This window comes from Cibotium barometz, chromosome 30 (assembly GCF_041138505.1).
Source record: "Cibotium barometz isolate CiBa-2024 chromosome 30, ASM4113850v1, whole genome shotgun sequence".
Lineage (NCBI taxonomy): Eukaryota > Viridiplantae > Streptophyta > Polypodiopsida > Cyatheales > Cibotiaceae > Cibotium > Cibotium barometz.
The window spans coordinates 50396918-50420876 of record NC_141075.1 but is presented as its reverse complement, the minus strand read 5'-3'; the positions used below and the strand labels follow the sequence as shown (position 1 = coordinate 50420876).

The window sequence follows — 23959 nt, the reverse complement described above, 5'->3', positions numbered from 1 at the left end:
GCATCATGTGTATCTTTTGGCTCTTTTGGATTTATGTCTCCTTTTGGGTTTATGTCCGCTCTACAGGCTCCTTTTCCCTATCTTTTAATTCAACCTTGGTTTCGATAATTTGTGGTCCCTTGTCTTTCTTGGGTTTAGAAGGTTTTGTTTTCTGTTTTGGGTTCTGCTTTAAAGCATGCTCTTCTACCTATGTTGAGGTATTGTCTTTTGCGTTCTTTTTGACCGTCTCTCATGTGCCTTGGCTTGTAAGCGTGTAAGCACATTCAAGGGTACCATGGATAATTGCCCGTTTTGTACACTTAGGATGTTAAGAGTTGTATTTTATGAGACAAGTTGCATTGAAGCAACTCGTCTTGGATAATCTTGGAACATGTAATCAATGCCATATCGTTCACACATGGGTCGCAAAAAGTGTCAGTGATTATGGGCATGGAAGTATTCCAAACTGTGCAGTCTGTCACCTTGTGAGGTCCACGGCAATAGAAACACTAAAGTGTTCGATTTTGTGAGTAGTTTCTACCCTTTGAACTGTTTCTGTTTGGTGTACGGGAGATGGAGGTTTTGAGTCAATTGTGGATGAAGTGGGATACTTTTTAGTATCATGGTCAATGGTTTTATAATATATGCAATATCGAAAAACATGTGCCTTGTATGCACCCCACTACAATTGTCTAAGATACAATATGATCTTCCTCATTGGCTCCTCAATCTGCAAAAGCAATAATATTACTGATGTGAGAAGAGTGTGAGAAGAAGACAATCATATTGCCTAGGATCCCACTAGTCATTCATGAGAAAGTGCCAAGCTTGATTACAACATCCTTAACTTCACTTATTGAAATCTCATTAGCCTTAATGAGTTATGAAATCTCATTAGTCTTAATGAGTTATGTAAAAAAGTGATTAAGAATTAATCCAAGATTAATTCTTTCACTAATCTTCTCCTCTTTTATACTAATCAAAGACTCTAATTAACCCCACTAATCCCTAATTAATTCACACAATTGAGCACATCATTAGATAGAGCAAAGGAATGGTAATCTTTGTGCATCAACAAATGTGTAAATTAATCTAAAATAAGAGATCAATTAGACTCTTAATTGTGGTCTCTTCTTTTGAGGCAAAATTAAGCAAAGAGAGTCAAATTTCTTTAATTAATGAAGAAATTGATGTAATTAGGTGTTTTGATGCATCTAGATGCTCTTAAAACACTAAAAAATATTTAATTTTGACTACTATGATCAATTTAGATCCCAATTAACACATTTTTAAAAAAATTACCTCTTAAACAAGATTAATCATCCTTAATGATAAAAACCAGTCCATTAATAAAAATTAGTCAAATTCAAGGGTTTTTTTATGGTTTTAAGAAATTTTTTGCAAGATTAAGCTATTCCTAATGCTTGCTAACACTCTAATAAAAACAATTCAAACAAAAAACACACAATTAAGCTAAAATTAATGATTTTAGTTCTATGTTTAACACTAAAGAGAGCTAACATTCACTAAAAGTTGCATTCTGTTGCATTGCTTGATGCAATGAATACAATCTAAGCCTAATACAAACTATGTGCAATCCCTAAGAACATGAAAAACCACAATAACAACAACAAAAACAATAAATTAGGCTAAAAATTAAGCAAAAAGTAGTCTTTTAAAAAATAAAAAAGAGAGCTATTCTACACCAAATCACACACAAATCACCATCAAATCCACATCTTTTTCATGGGAAACCATTAATCAAGATAATGGGAAATGGGTAATGCATAGATTAGAGGAAGAACGATGGAAAAAACTAAGGGATGGCTCCTCGGGCAATGACGCCAAAAATGTTATGGCTCATCCTAACCCTCCTTGAAACACATCCAATAAGAGATTACCTGGTGAACCGCAACTATCGTGAGGATCTTTCCAATGGACGAGATCGTAACCTTTGAGGTCTCCAAGCTCTACAACTCCTTGAGAAACAATTCCAACGCACCTCCCACTGCGCGAGCGTTGTCACACCGCCGCGTTGCACTACAGGTACTCGTCCCTTCTCTCACCTCACTTCAATCATAGATTAGTAAGAGGATTAGCAAGAGCAAGATTCGACTATACAATGGGAGAGTCTATTGTATTATGAGAGATATTTACTTATATACATGGTCATAAGTGTTCACACTCACTTAAACTGTGACCGACCGAGCATTGTAGGCTCATAAGAGGCCTAATGCTATTACAATGACTACTCTCATAATATATCCATGAAGTACATCACTTAGAACTTCATCCTTACTTTCTATCACAAGCTCATGAAGTGGGAATCGCCATAAATACTCCGTTGTCACACCATTGTGGGCGCCCGTCCAAGTTGTAGCTTTGGACACTATTGCTTCATATCTTGAATGCATGACCCTTTGGTGTATCTATCGTGACTCCTTGATGTAAGATAATGGTAGTAGATCTTGTTGACCCTAGAATTGGGTTAACACATATACATGAAATCCGATCACCCTCACCTGTTTTTGCAAGATACATCCATTGAAGTCACCCAAGGGGGGCGTTGATCTCTCTAATCTGCCATGGGGTACAATCGAAAAAGTGAGCAAGGTGCAATTCTCATCCGTGCCATGGACTGCCAAGAGAATATCATGCGTAATAAACACTCTCAACCACTACAGGAGGGTAGGGTCAGGGATAGGGGTCAACTATTCCAGAGGAATAGCAGAGTCGAATGTCGAGGCTGAGTCTGTCTCTGCCCCAGATCCCAATCGGGCCTCTCTCGTGAGCCTTTGGGGGAAGTTGTCTGGAATGAAAGCCAAACTCCAAGGGATCTACTAGGTCCTGTGGCTTAACGCTCCTCCCCAGGAAACATGAGGCTGGATCGTAGCATGTGGCCACTAGCTAAAAGGATCAAGGGGTTCCGGATCAGGGGCTGTCGAGACGACGCTCCTCGGAGAGTATTGAAACTTATTGTTGCTGAAGGGCCTAAGGTGATCCCAAGCTCATAGTAGACTGGCGGCGGCAAAGCTAGGCTAAAGCTGTGGGCCCACATCTCTGTGAAGATCCATCTGGTGCTTTGTGGCCCCCAAGAGCCCCAAATCATGGCCAAGAGGAAGTCCTTCCAAGACTCACCGCTCGGGAGAAGTCCTCGAACAATCAACTTGCCCAACTGGGCACGACTTTGAAATGGCAGGGTTGATGATGCCTAGGCTCTTCTCTATGGTGCTTCTATATGATCACTCTCTAGCCACCTTGGACGATCGGGCATGCCTCCCATCGATGTCGGCCCACAAAAAGTTACGGATCACTCGCTAAACCTGACCAATGCAGGCACAAGAGAAGGCCCAACAAGAAGTAATATACCACATGGTGGCAAAAGAAGGACTTGGTTCGCTACTTGACTGTGAGAGGCCAAGTAAAGTCCAGAAACACCTCGGATCCACTCCACTAGAAAACCCATTGGTTCATCGTAGGCTAGTCTACTTTGTGCTCCCTCTTGTAGTAAACCACTAATCTCACTAAGAGGCTAGTCTGCTTTGTGCTGCCTCTTGTAGTAAACCACTAATCTCACCAAGGCTTGCATCCAAGGTGTCTGCGAGACAGAACGTGAGAAAAAATCCACTCTCATCCATGTCTTCTCTATTCTGCTCTAGATTTCAAAGTCCTGTATGAGGTCGTTTCGAATCCTATTGCTCAAGTGTATGTCATGCCCCAGGGATCCTCCAAGGACAAAATAACCGGAGCATGCTCAAAAAAGGTGGTGCCCGCCAAGATACCAACCATGCCCTCGCGACTGCAAGCCCACTCATCCACATAGAATTTATCAAGTCAAGAAAGATTGGGGCTAGTGCTCCTCCTATCAGACCGCGAGAAGCACAGACTCCCGGGGTTGCCTCCAAACTCTGGCAAGTTCCAAGGATCTTGTCCCCTGAGTGCCAGGATCAACTCCTCTCAAGCATTGTACTCTGAGAGCCAGAAACGTTAGCCATGCCTCCTGTGAGTCTATCCTTTGCTGACTCTATCATGTTAAAGTCCCCACCCATGTACCAAGAGTCAGCCTGAGGTAGGGATTGACGAACTGTACTCCATAAGCCTACATGACGTTCAGGCCATAAACATTAAGGAAGCCCGCATAGTCCTCACCAATCCTAATGGTAACCCACTGAGCGTGCCCAGTGTCTATGATGCCTAAGCCAATTACTACTAGCGGCAAGAGCTACTCTCACTGACAGAAATACAAACTCCCCGCTGCATCCAGGAGGGGCCAAAAGAGGGAGACCAGAAAGTGTCTCTTGCTTGGTAAAATCTTGCTGCAGAGCGATGGGTATGCTCCTCGGAAAGCTGGTTCTCTTGGAGGAAAAGAATGTCAATTGGGTCCCCTAATTACTGCTCTATGGAGCTCTCTTCTAAGGACGCCATGCCTCTGAAAACATTAAGGCCCCCCCAAACCCTGAATGTTCCATGAGGTAATCCGCATATCAATCTTTATGGGAGGCGGAGCAATCAGAACTGCCCTCCACTCAAAGAGTCTTGGGCATAGGTTTCAAAGGGGAGTAGTGACAGTCAGTCCTAGAGATGAAGGTGCGCCGGGTGGGCATGCATCCTGTCCTCCATGTGTTGCCACTCTGCTCGAGCTCGAGAGGAGTAAGCATGCTTTGAACTCCACCTGTCGCAATGCAGGTACCTCTAGGAGGGCAGAAGGGATACTGCAACTAAGATATGAAGGAACACAAAGCGCAGCACCTCCAAGCTGGAGGACACCACCTCCCCATCTCAATCTCTATAACTTGAGCCTTTCAGCTCCATCCGAGCTAGGGACCAAAGTTGGATAAGCACGTGTGATGCGCATATCATGTAGATGGTGTGAAAGCTCCACTACTCAACCCTGGATGGCAGCGGACACTGACTCTAAATCCCAATCCGTTTGCGGGGCTGCACTCAAGGGAAAAGAGAAGATCCTCGCGTCACTCTCTGGCATGGATGGCGTGGAGTGATGGAACACCACACAGATCTGAATGGGAGCCACCGTCTCCTTGAAAATATCAGTTTTTTTGACAGGTAGACATCGGAAGAAATTGTAATCCACTGGCTGCTCCAGGATCCTAGGGAGCCACTTGGTGACTCTGGTGACTCTAGCAGGAGAGCCCTCACCGGGGAGGTGGCGATGGTCATCTCTACCGGCTCTCCAAGAAGCGATGGTCATCTCTACCAGCTCCAAGAAGCGATGAATCAAATGACAGAGTGAACTCGCTGGCTGCCTCCACTTTGGGTTTGGCGCACCCGGAGGGTAGTGGGAATGCTCTGGAGAGGCATAGGGAGGGGGGAGTGCCTGCTGTGAAGAGGACGAGGTAGGGGGGGTTGCTGTGGGAAGAGTCAGGGACGAGGTTTGGGAATGCGTAGGGGGTGGGGGAGGAGGTGAAGGAGGATGGGGAAGCTAGGGCCGCACGAGCGAGGGCCGAAGTGGCAATGGGAGGGGATTCCATCACTCTCCCTATAGCTCCACCAATCATCAGGAGAAGAGGAAGGTATTCCTTCCAGAGGCCTAGGAAGCAGATTGTCACGGGAACGCCTGAAATGCGAGCCAGTGGGTCGGATGCTGGGTCGAAGCCGTGCTGCCACCTCGCAAAGAGGGCTTGGGCCATACGCAGTGTGACGGGGCACAACTGCACGACTCTATCTGATGCCGCTGGCAAGTCAAACTCAACCTGGTAGTAGCCATGCCCCAAAGGGTGAATATCAGTAATCTTTCCAGGCACTCCAAGGAGGCTAGCCTGTAAAAGATCCCTAAGCTGTTTGTGCACCAGGCGACTACAACAATCTTGCACCCCATAGTGGAGGCCTCTAGGGATGTGATTGTTGAATCAAGAAGCTAGAAGAGAAGAGGCCGAAGCTTGCCAGAAAATAAAGAAGCCCATGAATCAAAAAAATTGCAATTGAAAAAACTTCCTGTAGAATATAGAAGGGGAGAAGCGAGAACGAAGAGGCAGAGCTAAAGGGACGGGGGGAGGGGGATGGAGGAGGCCGCAGGGGAGGGGGGACAATGCGCTAGAGGGAGGAGGCGGGATGAAAGGGGGGGACGGGCAGGCAAATGGGAAGAGGGGGCGACTGCGAGTGGAAGGGGGAGGCAACAAGGACATGGCGAACAAGGGGGGGTGGGGGGGGCAAGGTGGTGGAAGGCAGGTGCAGGGGGGAAGGAAGGGCAAAGGACGGCGAAGCGCAAGCACCAGGGGGGGTGCTCACAGCTCCGGCTCGGTGTTGCTTCCCTTGTACGAAAAAGGAACATACAGAACTTGGAGCCTTGATGGTCGGTAAACCCGCAACCAATCTATTCTTTGAAGCTTGCTGAAGAAGTTGGTAGCTCAAATGGCCAAACCGAGCATGCCAAAGAGTTGAAGATGAACCATGACAGAGCAAAGCGGTCAATTTCTATAAGCCACTATGATGGACTCCCCGAGCCAAGATGTTACTAGTCTCCTTGTCACGAATAGTAATCTCGTGAACGAGAGAAGCTCACCTCCACACCTTGAGTTGTAAGAGCACTCACTGACAAAAGGTTAAATGCCAAATTTGGAATGTAAAGAACATCAAAGAAGTGCCTCTTGTCGTCAGAGGAGCAGAAGATGGAGATGGTGCCACATCCATGAACTTTCATGGAAGGAGAATCACCCAAGGTGATAGTGCCTGTCCTAGTAGTAAAGTCCTTGAACAACCAATCCCGATGGGGTCTCATGTGAGCAATAGCACCACTATCCACAATCCAAGACCTAGAATGAGAAGTCACAAGCGCCAATGTAGTACGAGTAGTACCAGCTAATAGAAGAATACCATCATCCTTCTTGGTCTGGGACACTGCTGTAGAGGTAGAGTCCTTTCCTTCTCCATCTCCTGCTGCTTCTAGTAACATTGGGGCTACCTTTCCCTTTCTTCTGTCTATTCTTCCCTTTATCTCGAGCAGCCAAAGCTCCATCAAAACCACTAGAGGTGCTAGACTCAATCTACATAATGGAGGGTAGCACTTCCTCCCTGGAGTAACTGGAACATCACGAGGAGAAGAAACAAGAGACCGAAAGAAAGCATCAAACCTTTCTGGAAGCTTGGAGAGAAGTCGACTAGCCATGTCCTATGTAGAGATATTCTTGCCACATTCAACAAGCTCGTCCCAGAGATCTTTAAGATGAAAGCAAATAAAGAAGGAAAGGCAGAAATTGAAAGGTTCATAAGCTGCTTTTCCAATGCCAAAATCCGTCCTGAAGACTTAATCTCATAAAGATCTGCAAGGGCCTCCCAAACTTCATGTGCCTCATCTGCTGTACACACATGAGAGAGTACAGTATCCTGACAATTCAACATGAGAAAGGAGAAAACACGACGATCATTTGCCCCCCAAGCATCAACCTGTGTCTGAGTCACACCAACTGTAGAAAGGGTGGGAGTGGTGGCATTGGCAGCAGCTGTTAACAAACCAGTGTGAGAGATCCACTCCACACAAATTTGACTTCACCTTCACCTTCCACAATGTATAGTTGGAGCCATCCAACTTGGTAGACTCAGAGAACATATGAAGCACAATCAAGGCAACTATCACTGAAGTCGGCGGGCACAACTCTCGGAAAAGAAAACACACAACTCAAAAGAAAGAAGTGTCCACCATAGGTACCAAGCTGCCACCAAAGCCACAATCCACACAAGACCCCCTCTGAAAGTGATGGTGTCCACTGGAGAAGAAAACGCAGCCAACAAAGGGGCTGCAAACCTGATTTACAGGTCAACCGACTTCCACACCTCAGATGAGATAAACGCTGAAGAGAAGGTACCTTCTAGTTGAACACTATGAAGCCTAGGTGAAGGTAGAGCAACCAGCAGCAATTGTCCAAAAAACGTAGCAACCAAAGGGCTACAAATCCGAAAAACAGAGAGCAAAAGGGCTGTAGACAGTGCAGAATATGGGGCAGCAGAAAAACGTTGATCCTAGAACGATGATACCATGATAGAGTTTGCACATAGCGGAAGCAAGGGGAGCACTAGACGAACTGAGAGTGCAAGAGAGAGAGATATGAAGCCAATAAGCTGAATATACTGTAGTGAATGGAATCCCGAGCAAGAGACCTAATAGTCTCATAAGTGAAGGATACAAAAAGGAGCAAGTGTGTCAACACATGAACCACACAACTCAACAATGAAGATATGGAATGGGAGAGGCCAGCCCACCCATTTATGGATAAGGAGCTAACCGACTGGAGCTACAAGAGCTGGCCGATTGGAGCTACAACACACCTAACCTGGGAAAAAACCAAGAAAAAGAAGAAAAATAAGGGTGGCCAGCCCACAACCAAGGGCCATAAAAAGGGAACAAATATGGGCAGCATACAGGGATGAATATGCTAACAAATAATAACCCATGGCCTTACTTATATAGTGATAACTGCTGCCATAACCAAGTCATAAATAGTCACTTCATATTAATAATTAACTGTTACGTTGTCGTACTACACGGAGAGGAAGAAGGCCTAGCTCTAGTTCATCTCCCAGCCGTAGAGCGGAATGAGGAGTCCCCCATTCCTCCAGGCTATATGTAGTGGCTTGCCTGCCCACACTAGCCCAGACGCCCGCGATGCTACGACCCGGACGTCTCACGCATGAACACCGGACTCGCTCGCACCCGCTCTCCTGCATGTGTCTTCGGAGCCTGATCGAGCCCTCATGTAGTCACTACGGACTCCGTGACATTAACCCTAGCCACCCGTATCCACCTGCTCTTCCCCTAATCTCAAGGGCCCCTAACCTTGCCAAATTGAGCCGTAACCCCAGGATTAGTGTTTAGGTATGTAACACTGGCTGCCCCTCTTGTGTGCCCCCATGCGTAGATGCTGAATTCCCATGTTCAGTGCCCACACGTCCTTTTGGAAATGGTGAGTCTTGTGCTGTTAGTAGATTTCCTTTGCATCTCATAGAGCCTAGTTGAATGGCAACTACTATGGGTTTGGCACATTGTGGCACTGGCTAGCAAGGGCCTTACGACTCCTCTCTGTGGAGAAAGAGAGCCTTTGTGTGGGGCTGAGTTGCAAGGTGATGTTTGGAGCCATTTTTTTTTGTCTTCCCTGGTCAGATTCACAGTCACTGAATTCATGCTGTTTTAATTTGAGCGTGTGGAGATTTTCACAGATTTTTGAACCCCATCTGGCTTTCATTGACGTTAGGCTCCCTTTGTGGTCTTCATTAGTTTTTTTCCTTAACAGTGTGTTGGTGCCCACCGGTGAGCCTCCGGTCCAGTCAGTGTCTAGCCCTCCAGCGCCCACATACACTTCATATAACTGTCCTCAAGGTACAGGTTATCGCTTTGTGGATCCCACCGCTTTTAAATGTAAAAACTGCATGAGGAGATTACATAGCAAGGCTTTAGGTTAATTTCTGTTTGACAGCAGCAAGGCATGTGTGTCTTGTATGAAAACCCAGCAGGAAAGTCGACATTAGCCCAAAACTTTTAACTTCTGGATTGTTAAGGTTTTAACTTTTTGCTTGGTTATTCGTTGCAGAGAGGAGCCGACAGAGCCATTTTATTTTCTCAAAATCAAGCCTCCAGTTAGGCAGGAAACTATTCTAGACTCTGATCAGTCAGACTGATGATTGCTGGTGGAAGTGGACATGTAAGCCTTATCTTTGCTTGATTGAGGAACATGAATTTCGGTTTGTGTAATATTATCGTAGGACTTTTTATCAAAATGTAGATCCTAGCCATCCCATTGTAGGTTTTCTGAAGCTAGATTAACAAATGAAGCATAAACATGTAGCTGAGTTGCTATATTGTGAAAGACTCTTTACAGTTTACATATTATAAGGCTTCTAAATGCATTAACACGGTGGTTGAGATATTCTAGGGGCCTTTAAAGTGGAGCATTAATCAAGAAATGGTCTTAGGAAGGAGCACGAAGAAATGCGATTTAGACAGAAATCTTTTGTTGTTTGCCCCACATGCGCACATGTAAAAGTATGGTCAAAGATTTGGTGCATACTCTCCCAGGTGTCTTTCTAGAGTTAGCTCTAGCTAACTCCGAGTACTCCTTTCCTTTTTAGATCGCTCTATCTCATTTCCCTCTTGGGTTAGGCCGTCACGCATGATTAGGAGTAAGCCACTGGTGCTCCATGACATATACATGCAGAGTTTGGGGTAGCCCCACTACTAGTCACAGATGCTGTCTTCCAGACCATTACTACTTACGTTTACCATGTATACTCCCTGGACAGAGATGGCTTCCTCGGCTAGTACTAAAGTCTTCTATGCAGTTCTATCATGAGAAGGAGAGGGAACAAGAGGGACATGCCAGACTGCCCTCCCATCTCGCGGAGAAGATGGCCACCACACTCACCAAAGCAGGTATGGTACTCGGAGGGGGTTGAATGGTTTCATGCACATGGATCATCTCCCTCCGTTTCAGTAGGGACTAGACTCCCACATCTTGACCTCTCACGATAGGAGATCACCCGGATCATCCAGTTGGATCTACTCGGCCTACACATACATCAGAGATAGGGACGAAATGTGAGTTCTACAGGGAGCATTTTTTGAGACTCACCAGGGATGGATTCTTTGAGATCTCATGGTACTTGCAGATCCACATGTCGCATGCTATACGCATCGTGATTGGTCAGATACTTTTATGAGTATCACAATTGATCAGCTTAGAGTATCGTCCCGTCGTCTTTGAGTAGAGAATGGGAGAGCCGAGAACATCCTATGAGAGGTGCGGGTATGCAGAGTATGCACCCTAGGGGAGGTAGAGGATGCATTTTCGGGCCACTAGCATGGGTGATGCAATATGAGGACCAGAGATGTTTCGGGATGTACCTGATAGAGCTCAAGCGACGTAGGGATGGAGTATTGAGAGGACATGTTGAGAGTCCTTGGGTGAGTACTTCTCTAGGTTTTGGTCTTTGCTCATAGCATGAATCGATCTAACTTAAAGATACGACACAACCAAAGAGCTCGACTACAGCAAGTGGGTGACTAGGCCAGCAAAGTGTCTCTTGGCTGCTTGTTTGTGGAAAAGAGAGTAGAGTGGGTAAAACAATGTAATTTGTTCTTTCTTTCTATGGATGGCATACCATTGAAGCTGGGGCTTTTGTCAACAACCCATTCTATTATATTTGTGGTGTTGTATACCTTTCCTATTTGCATTGGTAGCACCATTTTACCCATTGTTAACTTTTCTATGTTGTGCATGTCTTCTTGTGGCTTTTCATTTTCTGGATACTAGTTTTGGTCCTTGGATAAGCATTTTTGTGTAGAGTTAATGGACTTTCAGTTGCCTAGCTACATTCCTTAAGTCGAAAGGGATCCCCCATATCAGCTACATGTAGAGGTAAATGAAAAACATGTCTAAGCTTTGTGTTAAATAGAAGCTCTCATAAGTATACATAACATGATTTTTGGTATCCTAAATACACTAAAGATGAATCTCTTTAATACCATGAGGAGTCTTCATAAAAAAATTATCTTCCATGCATGCAAATAATATCATACATTGTCCTTGGGGTTTCCATTCTTTTGGTTAGCCATCATAATGTGCCAACCTTAATGATACCCTCGTGCACTTATACACGCATGTTGGGTATCAATGCTCCAACCACATGTTGTATTGTCAAAGCATTGACTAGCTCGTGTATATAGCCCCTATTCTGAGTAGCTGGGATAGTTTTGCAACACAGCACAGACGCTGTGTGTCCACATGGGATGGTTACCTAGGATGCTGGATTTTGTTGCCGCTCAGATAGATTTGACACAGCTAAATAGGCTCCATGCTTTGTATGGACTGCTATCCCCACACAAGGTCCACACATGGGATTGGCAGATTTCACTCATTGACACCCTGTCCTTGGGGCCAGATTAGCACCCTCAACATTCCGAATGTATGCATTGGTGACAAATCATGCTTTTAGCTTGCTTTTATAACTTAGAAATTAATTCTTTCATTGTTTCCTCTTACAAGACCTGGCTATACATGAGTATAAATACTTGTTCAGACAAGGAAAGGGATGTAGTAGAACATTGTGAGACTTTAAATTTTGTTAATGTCAAAGAAGCGTAAACAAAACAACTTAAAAGGAGGACTTTAAAAAGATAAACAATACCAGAGAAGAGAAGCGTAACGAATTAAGAAATTTATGTAATAGTGGCTTGCCTTCCAATGGTTGCTAGTATTTTAAAGGGCTCTCGTGTCTTATCTCAATGCCATTATTTATTTGGAGGCATTAAACATATTCACTAACTATTATTTATTTGCGATGCATTATGCAGATATGATTCCAAATACACAAAAATGACACTAGTCTTCCAAAGTACATGACCTCTTCTAAGCTTTCTCGAGATCTTACTGGCACACCCCATACAATGGCACACCCACCCTTGTATGGGGAGAAGCGCTCATTTTTTTTGCCGCCATCGGAGTGAAGCAGCTCTCGGATTGCAATGGAAGGGGAAATCTGCTCCCAAAAAAGGAAGAAGAGGGAGGCTAGAGAGAAAGTCCGCTTGCTGTAAGCGCCGGAGGATTCTAAGAGGCGTCTTCTTCTTCATTCTCAGAGAGGGCATCCTGGAGGAGGATTTCGAGCGCTTGCTCCATGAGGGCAGGGCTGGTCCGTATCATGGCCACACAAAACTGGTGGAGATCTAGCTCGCCACGGCCGCCCGTGTCGCCCAGCCTGATCATGTCCTGGAGCTCGCGGTCGCTCATGGGCGAGAGGCCCAGTCTGGGGGCGTTGCGCTTGAGGCTGGGCAGGGTGATGGTTTGAGTGGCCGGGTCAGCCAGCAGTTGGAAGCCCTGGGCGAGCTCCTGCATAAGCCCGTGTCCGCCCAGCCGCTCCGCCATGACGGGCAGGAAGTCGTGGAAGACCAATTCGGGATTCATGGTGTGGGATGAGATGAACGAAGGGGCGACCTACTTGCAGCACGAAGAAGGAACCATTTGCGCCACTTTTTATCACATCCGGATGCTGCTCTGCCGCTGGAGTCCCGGCCAGGAAGACTCAGCGGTCACCAGGAAGAAGCCCTTGTAAGCTGTAGCCGACCTGGCCGATGCAACCATGGCGATGGAAACAGCCCCGCAGCATGCTCTCACGGACGTTCCCAGCAGCTTCCTAGTCAGAGAATATATTGTCAATCCCGAGCCATATCTCGTGAAACCAAAGAATAGTCAACACCTCCATATATTCACTCTCCTATTCACTCTCCTATTCGGAAAAAATCATAGCTCCACAGAGACAAGGCCGATCAAAATTCTGTCACCATAGATATTTTTTAAATATACCAAAGAAAATTCCTATGGAGTTAGAATTTTCATACTTGGTGTCACACCCACAAACTCTCTAGCAGCCCCATCAAGAGTAAACATTAAATATCAGAATCCGGCAACCTACGTAGTATTACATGCAAATTCAATCTGGGTCAATAAGATCCCCAAGCAAAAAAAGAACAGAACCGTCAATGTACGAAAAAACCACAGTGAGCAATACTGACAAGCCCTAATTTTGCTTCAATTTACTGCAATTAGGGTGTTGAAAGCATCGTCGCCCCCTCCCACGGTCTTATCACTCGGCATCTGGCCATCGGGCTGCAAACAAAATTACAAAAACAGAAGGATTATGCATCAAGCTAATATAATCAAAATAAATTACCTTAGAGCATTTGAGGGATACCTGAATTCCATGCTCTAGGCAGAACAGTTCCCAGCAGAGGCGTTGCCGATCTGGATGCTGGCTTGGCCGATATGGATGGAGATGCACTCTCTCATGCATACTGCGCTAATTGAAAGGAAGGAGGGAAAGCACGAATGCTCAGAACAGATTTTGATAGTCCTGACTCCTGCTGGCTGTGTGAGCGACGATTTTGGTGGAAGCAGAGAAATCTATGCTTTCTGCGCTCTCTGACAAATCTCTGGTTTCCATGGCTCAAGCGTCGCTCACTCCTTCTGGGAAGCCATTCGAAAAAACCATGGTAGCCGTGGCCAACACTCTGTCGAAGCCGCTTTGATACCATGGTGGCCGGCAAACGGAGACTCTTGCAACTGCAGTTGGGAAGGAGTGGTGTGCAACCCATCTTCTGGCCGAATCACCAGCCTTGAGATATTCATCACCCCTTTACTTCCCCTCGGACATGCCTTACCATCGTATAAAGCGTTGGCGCAGCACCAACCCATAGACCAATAAAGTTTCCCTCGCCTGTGCGCGCTGTCGGAGTTGCAAGTCTTGACGCCGGGTTTCGACATTGATCGTAGGTTCAAGGTTTCGCCATTTGAGAGCCTGCCATCTCTAAGATCTACGCAGATACATGGATAGCACCGTGAGGCTATTGCAGTTTGGATCCGCGAAAAGGTACATGGTAACCGTTAAATCAACTCATTTCGATTAAGGTTTTAAAAAAACAATCGTCTCATTTCGATTAAGGTTTCCACTCAAAGATTAAAAAATGCCATCAACTAATAAATAGAATTTCTTTTTCCACACGTTGTAGGCCCCTATTCAACACCTCCATATTATTTCCTTTGGAGGCCAGGACGGAATTTTCTTTACGCCTTGTGTGTCTTTGAACGACGTCGCCTCGATGTGTGACTTTATTTAATCACTTCGAAACTCAAAGTGTCGGGCATTGACTAACCCATAGAAAAATGCATCGAGGATGAATTTTTAATGAATCTCATCAGTTAGAGAAAATATAAACTTCGCCCCTTTTCAAGGGGCCTCATATTTTCAACCCTTCCTTAGATTTCAAAATTTTTAAAATTGAAGGCCTAGGTGCTATCTTGGTCTTCCTTTGAAGCCCACTATTAAGGAAAATTTACTTTTATGGCTTTTATTTGCAAGCTTCTTTTTAGTGGTAGCCTTCACTTGAGGGCTAAAAAGGCTTTGATGTCCATTGCAGCCTTGAAGTTTTAGGCTTGAGTCTATATGGTTGAGAAACTCATTCTTCACATCGTACTCCACATCATAATGAGAGGCTAATACAACTCTAGAAATAAGCTTAGTTTGTGGTATAAGCAAATCGAAGTTTCTTTTAAGGTGGAGTTTTCTATAGTATTACTACAATGATATTACAACAAATAGAGGGAGAATCATGTCCTCATAAAATTACAACAATGATATTACAACTAATATAGAGGGAACCACTTACCCAAATCCTCTCTCTCTTGTTCCCCCTTGGAAGGAGTTGAGGACTTGGCTAGTTCAAACAAGGCTACATAGCGCGTGTGAGCATGATTGTGTGGTATGCTTGTGCGGATGAGCACCCAACGAGGACAATTGATGCCTATGAAAGTGTTACATTATTGGTCTTCTATGGTCTATTGGGGACGCCCATCCGACCATTGTGCCATGCTTGCAATTAGTATCATGAGTGATGTCATATTAAATACTATATTGTAAGTGTGATTGGCATATGCTTTGCGGGTCTATGCTATGTATGCTGTGATTGGGTGATGCCATGTGTACGCATGCTAGTGTTGTTGACATTGGTGTTTGATTGCCTCACCTAACATGTTGACTTGTTGAGTATAGGTGATGAGTACGAGGATGCCAAATGAGACGTTATACTTGTGCGAGGGTCACCGAACGAGGTGTCGCACAGGCATGAGTTTGCAAGGATCACCAAACGAGGTGTTGCACGCGCGAGAGTCACCGAACGAGTTGTCGCGCGGATTTTGTCATGTGCATGGGCGTTTACTTCGCCTCGACATTTATGAGTTATACTTCATCATTGTTGGTTGGCCATGTGCCATTTATTTGTACTCGTATATTTACGCACCTCGATGTGCACGGGTGTAAGGCGTGTGAACTAGAGGTTCACTATTGTTTTTGGTACACACTAGATGTGTGAACATTTTCTAGAAGGATTGATTATTTTTGCAAAAAGAGCTCTATTTTTGGCAACAAACTTCACGATTGGCTCAAGGGCTATTTTTTAAGGAATACATAATTAAATACTCATGTCATGCAAGGAGCCAGCACGCTTGATGGGGAGATTTAACTCAATCCTTGTTGATTGATGGTGGTGTTTTATTTTGCGTACAATTTTCAAGTCTATGGTTTATCTTCCATGTTTATTTCCATGTCTATGTGTAATATGTCTGAATCTATTATTTGTTTGGAGTTGAATATTTATTCGTGATTATTCTGTGTAATTTTGGTACTTTGATTCTCTTTTGTGTGGCAAGTTCTTGAGAGTGGTATCAGAGCCAACCACACTCAAAGAGAAGGTATCCACAGTCAAAGAGAAGGTATCTCGTGGAGAAATTGGGCAAAAGGAATCCATGAAGGTCAAAGGCTTTGTATATGGTGGAAAGAAGAAAAACCAGGTCTCAACCTTGTATGGTTTAGGCAAGACATTGATTACATGCAAAACCACCTGCAAAAGGAGCCCAAAAAACCACTCCTCTTTGAGAAAAAGCGATTTTCTTCAGCAGAGCATCTCACACCGATCTAACTGTACAGATCTGATTAGCACCAAGCAAAACCCTAGCTCATGTTCTCAAATATTGAAGAGCTTCAGCAACAACAGATAAATGTATAATCAAGGGTCAACTTTTTTCTCTCCATCCTCACATGGCTACGTGCTGCGTTATTTTCGTGGAGAAGAGATTAGCTACAATCTAATCACACTTAAGGTTTAATTATCTCAAGTCTCTTCACACCATTCAATCTCAAGGCTTTCAAATATTTCCAGTTTCAACTCTTTCAAAGCTTTTCAAGCCAAACCAAGGGGACACATGCATACGAAGGCTCCGGGTTAATTTCTGAAGGCCCGCAGAAAATTACAGATTTATTGAAAATTAATTTATTCTTGCCAAGGCTCTCCGTAACGCCTTGAGGGAAAAAATAATAATTGTTAAAGCTTTCAAAATTTATTTGTCAATTTTGGACGAATCAAAGGCTTCAACAAAATCTCTGCGGTTGAGCAAGTGTATGTGGTTTCTAATATCTCTTGACGGTATTGTCCGGGAGAATACGAGTATCATCGGTGCGCTTGAATCTCGAATCGACTCAACTCTTTGCAAATTTCGAGCTCAACGATAAGTATTATCATCATTTATCATCTCTGTTGAATTATTTCTATCATAAATTAATCAATTTTTCTATCTCTCGACTTTATTACCCTTGTTACAATGAATCTGCAACCCCCAACTATGGAGGAACAGTTGCTAGCCCTTCAAGCTCATATTTTAGAGGAGAGAGAAAAGAGGGAGAAGTTAGAGAGAAAGTTGAGAAAGAGGAGTAAAGGGGAGGAGTCTGATTCAGTTGATGAAATCCGGCATACGATAGAGGCTACTCTTAGAGCCCATGACTCTAGAAAGGAGAAGAAGATTAGTCGGAAGGCCTTTTCCTTCCAAAATTATGATGGGAAGAAGGACGCCAAGTTAGTTCTCTCTTGGCTTAGTCAATTAGATGACTACTTTTTCGAGGAAGACTTCTCTAAAAAAGATAAAGTCAAATGTGCTGCTAATCATCTTATAGGAGCTACGTTACGGTGGAATGCTACCAAGACAGGCCATCATAAGCCTCATACTTGGAAAGAATTTTAGAAGGCAATTAAGAAAAATTTTTTGCCACCACAATACAAGGCCAGGAGAAGACAACAGTGGGATGGCTTACGTCAGTTGGAGAAAGAGACTGTTCAAATGTATGTAGACAAGTTTTGGCAGTTTCTCCTACAACTTAAAGCCATTGAGAAGGTGCATGAGAAGGACCACAAGAGGAAGTTTATAGCGGGACTGAAACCTCACATTAGGGCCAAAGTGAACATGTTTCATCCGCATTCTCTGAGTTCCACAATCTCTTTAGCCATTAATTGCGAAAGAAAGAATAACGTTCCGAAGGAGAATCGTGTTACCCAGGAATTTCGTCCTTTTAAATCTCAAAAGCAAGTTTCTTCATCTAAATCTTTTGACAGGACTCAACTTTGGCGCCGCAACTTTAGTCGATTCAAGAACAAAGAAAGTAATGAATCGAAAAGTAAGAAGACCGACAATCTTCCGAAGACAAACAAAGAGGAGCCCAAGCGTCGAATCCGATGTTTCAAATGCAACAAGGAAGGCCATGTGGCATTTGAGTGCTCGGAGAAGAAGAAGAATACACCAAAAGCTAGTATCAACATGATCAACAAGGAGGACAACGACTATCTGCCCGAGCAAGAGGCGAAGACGAAGATCTCTTAGATCCAGGAGGTAAGCCTAAATCTTACGGGTTAAGTCTAAATATTCACGACCTAAGTCCACACCACATATGTTGTTGAAAATGAAAGGAAAGATTAAGAATGAATCTATTATAGTCTTACATGATGACGGGAGCACACACAATTTCATCTCTGAAAAGATGGTAAAGGCACTTAATCTTGAAATCACTCCATCTCGTTATTAAGTCTGCTTTTCAAAATAAAAAATATAATTGCACCAAAGAAGTAAGGAATTTAACAATATCACTTACACCTTATGAGGAAAAACGAACTTTTTTGGTTGCACCACTGCAAGGTGTAGATGTAATTCTTGGCATGCCATGGCGACACGAGTATAATCCATATATTGATTATGACACACATTCATTGTATTTCATGTTCAATGATCAGCATTTGTGTATTAGGGGAATGATGGAAGACAGGAGTGCACCTTTCCTTAGCCATACCCAGGCTAAGAGAGCACTGAGGAAGAGGGAGAAGACATTTCTCGTCTTTGTGAATGAGATTACTGCTCATGAACCACCTCCCAAGGACACTTCACATGATTCCTTCCTTTCTCAGTTTTCTGATTGTTTTCTTTCCAGTTCTTCTAGTCAAAAAGAAGAATGGAACCTACCGTCTATGCATTAGCCCTGAATAAAATCACAATAAAAAACAGATATCCTATTCCTCGAGTGGACGATCTTCTAGATAGATTGCGAGGAGCAAAGGTATTCACTAAAATAGACCTGAAATCCGGATACCACCAAATGAGGATGGTAGAGGAAGATATATACAAGACTGCTTTTAGGACGCAGACGAGTCATTATGAGTTCTTTTGTATGCCCTTTGGACTCACTAATGCTCCGGCTACTTTTAGCCGCATGATGAACTGCATCTTCCTCAAATATCAGAACTTTGTGGTAGTTTTCTTCGATGACATTCTTGTATTCAGTGATAGTATTGGTAAGCATGAGAAACATCTGGAGATAGTGTTTAATCTCTTAAAAGAGAATGAGTTGTATCTCAATCCTGAAAAGAGCTCTTTCTTTCAGACAGAGATTGAATACCTTGGTCACATTGTTTCTACTGATGGTATTCGTGTGGACTCCAAAAAGATAGAGACTATAGTGACTTGGCCGATACCCAAAGATATTCATGAACTCCGATCATTTCTTGGTTTGTGCAGTTACTATAGACGTTTTGTAAAGAATTTTGCTTACATTTCTCATTATCTCACTTTTCTTTTAAAGAAAACAAACAAGTATGTGTGGACTGATAAACAGGAAAAATCTTTTAATGCTTTAAAAGAAGCACTCACTAAAGCACCAATTCTGCAATTACTAGACTTTGCTAGACCTTTCTTTATTGTTGTGACTGATGCTAGTGGTACAGGCATAGGGGCAGTATTAATGCAAGATGGTCACCCCATAGCATTTGAGAGTAGGAAGCTTAGACCCCCCGAGTGCAAGTACAACACTTATGACAAAGAATTAACTGCTGTATTCCATGCCCTAAAGATTTGGAAACACTATTTGATGGGATCAGAATTCATCATTAAAACAGACCAGCAGAGTATCAGGCACCTACTCACCTAGCCTTTAATATGTGATAAACACATCAAATGGGCTGCTTTTATTCAGAGTTTCCAGCCTACTATTCTCTAATCAGCCTGGAAAAGAGAATGTAGTCGCTAATGCCCTTAGTCGACAGCCTAGTGTTCATCACATCACGGCTGTAGATAGCTCGACTTTTGATGCTATGAAAGACTCTTATGACCAAGACTTAGACTTTTCAGACACTTGGACCCGAATGAGAGATAATGGGTGGACTCCCCACTCAGATTACTCTTATCATGATGGATATCTCTTCTTTCAGAGGAGATTATGCATCACGAGACCTTTTCGACAGTCTGTTTTGGAGGAGTTGCACCAACCCCCATATGCAGGGCATAGAGGAGTATCATCTACTTTACAGACCATTTTCCGAGACTTTTATTGGCCATCTATGAAGAAAGATATAGCCAAGTTTGTAGCCGAACGCATTACTTACCAGAAGATTAAAAGCTATAACGGGAAGACTCAAGGATTACTTATGCCACTCCCAATTCCCAATGAACCATGGGAACAAATTTCAATGGACTTTATAACTGGTTTTCCGCTTACTGCTAATTAGAATGACATGATTTGGACAGTAGTTGATAGATTTAGCAAACAGGCTCATTTCATTGCATGTAAAAAGAAACTGACTACTCATTTATTTTTAAAGCATATATTTGTGCATCATGGTTTGCCTAAAGTCATTGTGTCAGATAGAGATTCTAAATTTTGTAGCGATTTTTGGAAGACATTGTTTGATAATTCAGGCACAAAATTAGATTTCTATACTGCTTTTCACCCTGAATCCAATGGCCAGACTGAAGTGACCAATAGCACTATTCTAGACCTTCTTAGAACCTATGTTTCATCTCACAGCCTAGGCAATGGGATAAATATTTACATATTCTCCAATTTGCCTACAATAACACTCCTCACTCTGCCACTACAAAGGCACCATTTGAGATAGTGTATGGGAAGACCCTTCCCACTCCAATGACTCGTCTTTCCCACACTATAGAAGATACTGATGAATTCACTAGAGACTTTAGCTCTATTCATGACCAAGTTAAAGAGGCTATTAGGAAGGCTCAAGAAAAGTATGTAAAACAGGCCAATAAGAAAAGGAAACCCATTATTTTTAAAAAAGGAGACCATGTACTTTTGAGGATAGAAAAGAGGAGACTTAAAAGTGTAGAAAAGAATCCTGTTGTCAAACTAGCACCTCGATTATATGGTCCTTTCCAGGTAGTCGACAAAATCAATGACCTGGCTTATAGACTAGATCTTCCATCCCATTGGAGGATTCATAACTCTTTTCATATTAGTCTATTGAGACCCTTTAAAGGACCAATCCCTACTCATCCTGTTTATGAAGAACCTCGAGAGCTAGTTGATGATGAAGAGCGATGAAATTATTGACCATGAGTAGACTACTACTAGAACTGGCAATGTTTATAATAGATATCTTTTGACCTTCAAGAACCATCTGAGAAAAGATGCTCGTTGGATGCCCGAGCGATTTTTTCGCACATACCCTGACTTAATACACTCCTATCAAATACGCAACTGAGGTCAGTTGCTAACCCGAGCAAGAGGGATGTTACATTATTGGCCCTCTATGGTCTATTGGGGACGCCCATCCGACCATTGTGCCATGCTTGCAATTAGTATCGTGAGTGATGTCATATTAAATACTACATTGTAAGTGTGATTGGTATATGCTTTGCGGGTCTATGCTATATATGCTGTGATTGGGTGATGCCATGTGTACGCATGCTAGTGTTGTTGATATTGGTGTTTGATTGCCTCACCTAACATGTTGACTTGTTGATGAGTATAGGTGATGAGTACGAGGATGCTGAATGAGGCGAGGTACTTGTGCGAGGGTCACCGAACGAGGTGTCGCTCGGATTTTGTCATGTGCATGGGCGTTTACATCGCCTCGACATTTATGAGTTATACTTCATCATTGTTGGTTGGCCATGTGCCATTTATTTGCACTCGTATATTTACGCACCTCGATGTGCACGGGTGTAAGGCGTGTGAACTAGAGGTTCACTATTGTTTTTAGTGTAACACACTAGATGTGTGTGAACATCCTCTAGAAGGATTGATTATTTTTGTAAAAAGAGTCCTATTTTTGGCAAAAAGCTTCACAATTGGCTCAAGGGCTATTTTTTGAGAAATACATGATTAAATACTCATGTCGTGCAAGGAGCCAGCACGCTTGAGGAGGAGATTTAACCCAATCCTTGTTGATTGATGGTGATGTTTTATTTTGCGCATAGCTTTCAAGTCTATGGTTTATCTTCCATGTTTATCTCCATGTCTATGTGTAATATGTTTGAATCTGTTATTTGTTTGGAGTTAAATATTTATTCGTGATTATTCTGTGCAATTTTGGTACTTTTATTCTCTTTTGTGTGGCAAGTTCCTGAGAGAAAGGCCTAATGTGAAAAGGTTAATTTTTTTTCCAAAAAAAGATCCTTCTATTAGTTACCAAAAAACAACCATAATGGCGAAGTATAAACTCATCTCAAATGGGAAGCGAAAGTCAAGAAGCACAAAAGAGGAGGATGCTCTTCTCTTCCGGCTAGCCACTCTAGGAGGAGAAGGCCATCTCATACAGTGCAATCACACAGGTGATCTATAGTGCCAAGTGGGCTCTCCACCATTGTCATTAAAGAAAGATCATAAATGACCATTATGATAAAAATGGTTAGAAACTGACCATCAGCCCAGACTTCCACCACTTACAAGTGGTAGACATGTTAGAATTACGTACGGATGTGCCAAAGTGGAAACACATGTTCTTTCTTCTGAATGTACAACATTCACAAGTCCACAGACACCTTGCTACTTGCGTTCACTTAGTATTGTGCACATTCTCAAGAACTAGCTATGCACGCTCTTATCTTGGAACACACGTTTCTAGATCAAACCTAGCCATACATGTTCCTACCTTTCTTGGCCACACACATTCGTATCTCTGATGCATGTTCCTAGACCTATGCACACACATTCGCAAGTCTAATTGGGACTTAGAGATGCTCACCTAGCCACGCATGATGTACCCAGCTTCCTAAACTTCTCATGTAGTAGCACTCGCATTTTTCTATAACCATTTGTGCCTTGATGACATGCATTTGAGACAATTAGGCCGCACAATGTTGGTTTAACTCGATACATTGTGCTTGGATGTCAGATTATCCATGGGTGATTAGCCACCATTGGGTCTCATAGTGTTGGATCAACTTGATATATCGTGCTTGGTTGTCAATGGGTAATAAGTCGTTGGCTCTCATAGGCCATGTTGCTAGCCACATGCATCTTTTGCTATCCTTTATGTAGTTTGCTTGGCATTAGAGGAGTGGTCCCATATTTGTAAATAGAGAAGTAGGGTAAAGAGGGCCAAGTCTTGCAGGTGCAAGAATGGGCATAGGTGCTATGTTAGCCTTAGATGGTTCCTTCTCGGTGCGAGCTACCTGTTTTTCATGATGGCTACTCTACTACTAGGCTTAGCTATCTTCTTTAATGGTGTTTCTTTGGTGGTGTGTGTACTTTAGACTCCTTGCCCTTCCCCTTTTGTGATGGATCCTAAGAGAGGGTTCTCTATGAGTTTTAGTCTAATTTTGAGACCATAACAAGGTCTACTCCCATTAGTATCAGCTTTTTCTTCTTGAGCTTAGCTTGATCTAACCCTTTTGAGGTGCTCTTCGGGGTCTATTCCACTCTTGGTTTCTTTGGTGTTGTGGAGTAGGTCTAGGCAATTCCAGATCCCTTTTGTTTGACTTCTTACGTATTTGTGTAGAGGCTTTGTCTTTCACTAGCCTCTCCATGGGCTATGTCAAACTAGGCAATGGCTTGGACGCTTGTATAAATGACTTAGTCAATAGCAATCATGTTGACTCAGGTAAAAAAGTTAAAGCATTGACCTTTAACTTTGACTTTATTAACTTGGTCAAAGCATGCCAACTTAACATCACTCCCTTCCTTGATTTTTGTTTATGTTAACCTTGACTCTATTGACTTAGTCAAAGCATTGACCAACCTAGTTAACATCTAGTCCCTTGAATAATGAAGCTTGATCTCAATGTGATCGTGACACTTCATATTCTAATGTGATAAGGAAATGCAATTTTTCCTTGTCATTGTGCTTTGTTGCTATGATATATCTTATATATAG

General features: G+C 43.2%; 1 protein-coding gene and 1 long non-coding RNA gene across 11 annotated transcripts; one reads left to right on the top strand and one right to left on the bottom strand.

The window, feature by feature from the left end:
• The first annotated feature begins 8543 nt into the window (after positions 1-8543).
• Positions 8544-22003, top strand: LOC147621601 (uncharacterized). Of its 10 annotated transcripts, none has more exons than XR_015269861.1 (3): positions 8552-8894; positions 9206-9307; positions 9519-10207. It is a non-coding gene; the product is annotated as an uncharacterized LOC147621601 (long non-coding RNA). The 10 variants fall into 10 exon arrangements; XR_015269857.1 differs by adding an exon at positions 21614-22003 and having other exon boundaries at positions 8554-9307; positions 9519-9629; XR_015269856.1 differs by adding an exon at positions 12278-12377 and having other exon boundaries at positions 8554-9307; positions 9519-9629.
• LOC147621602 (calcium-binding protein KIC-like) lies at positions 12131-14700 on the bottom strand. Its single transcript, XM_086824390.1, has 2 exons — positions 14501-14700; positions 12131-13176 (listed from the first exon to the last, which is right to left on the bottom strand). Exon 2 carries the CDS (start codon positions 12882-12884, stop codon positions 12531-12533), a length of 354 nt encoding a protein of 117 aa, XP_086680516.1. The 5' UTR covers positions 12885-13176; positions 14501-14700; the 3' UTR covers positions 12131-12530.
• Positions 22004-23959: the final 1956 nt, after the last annotated feature.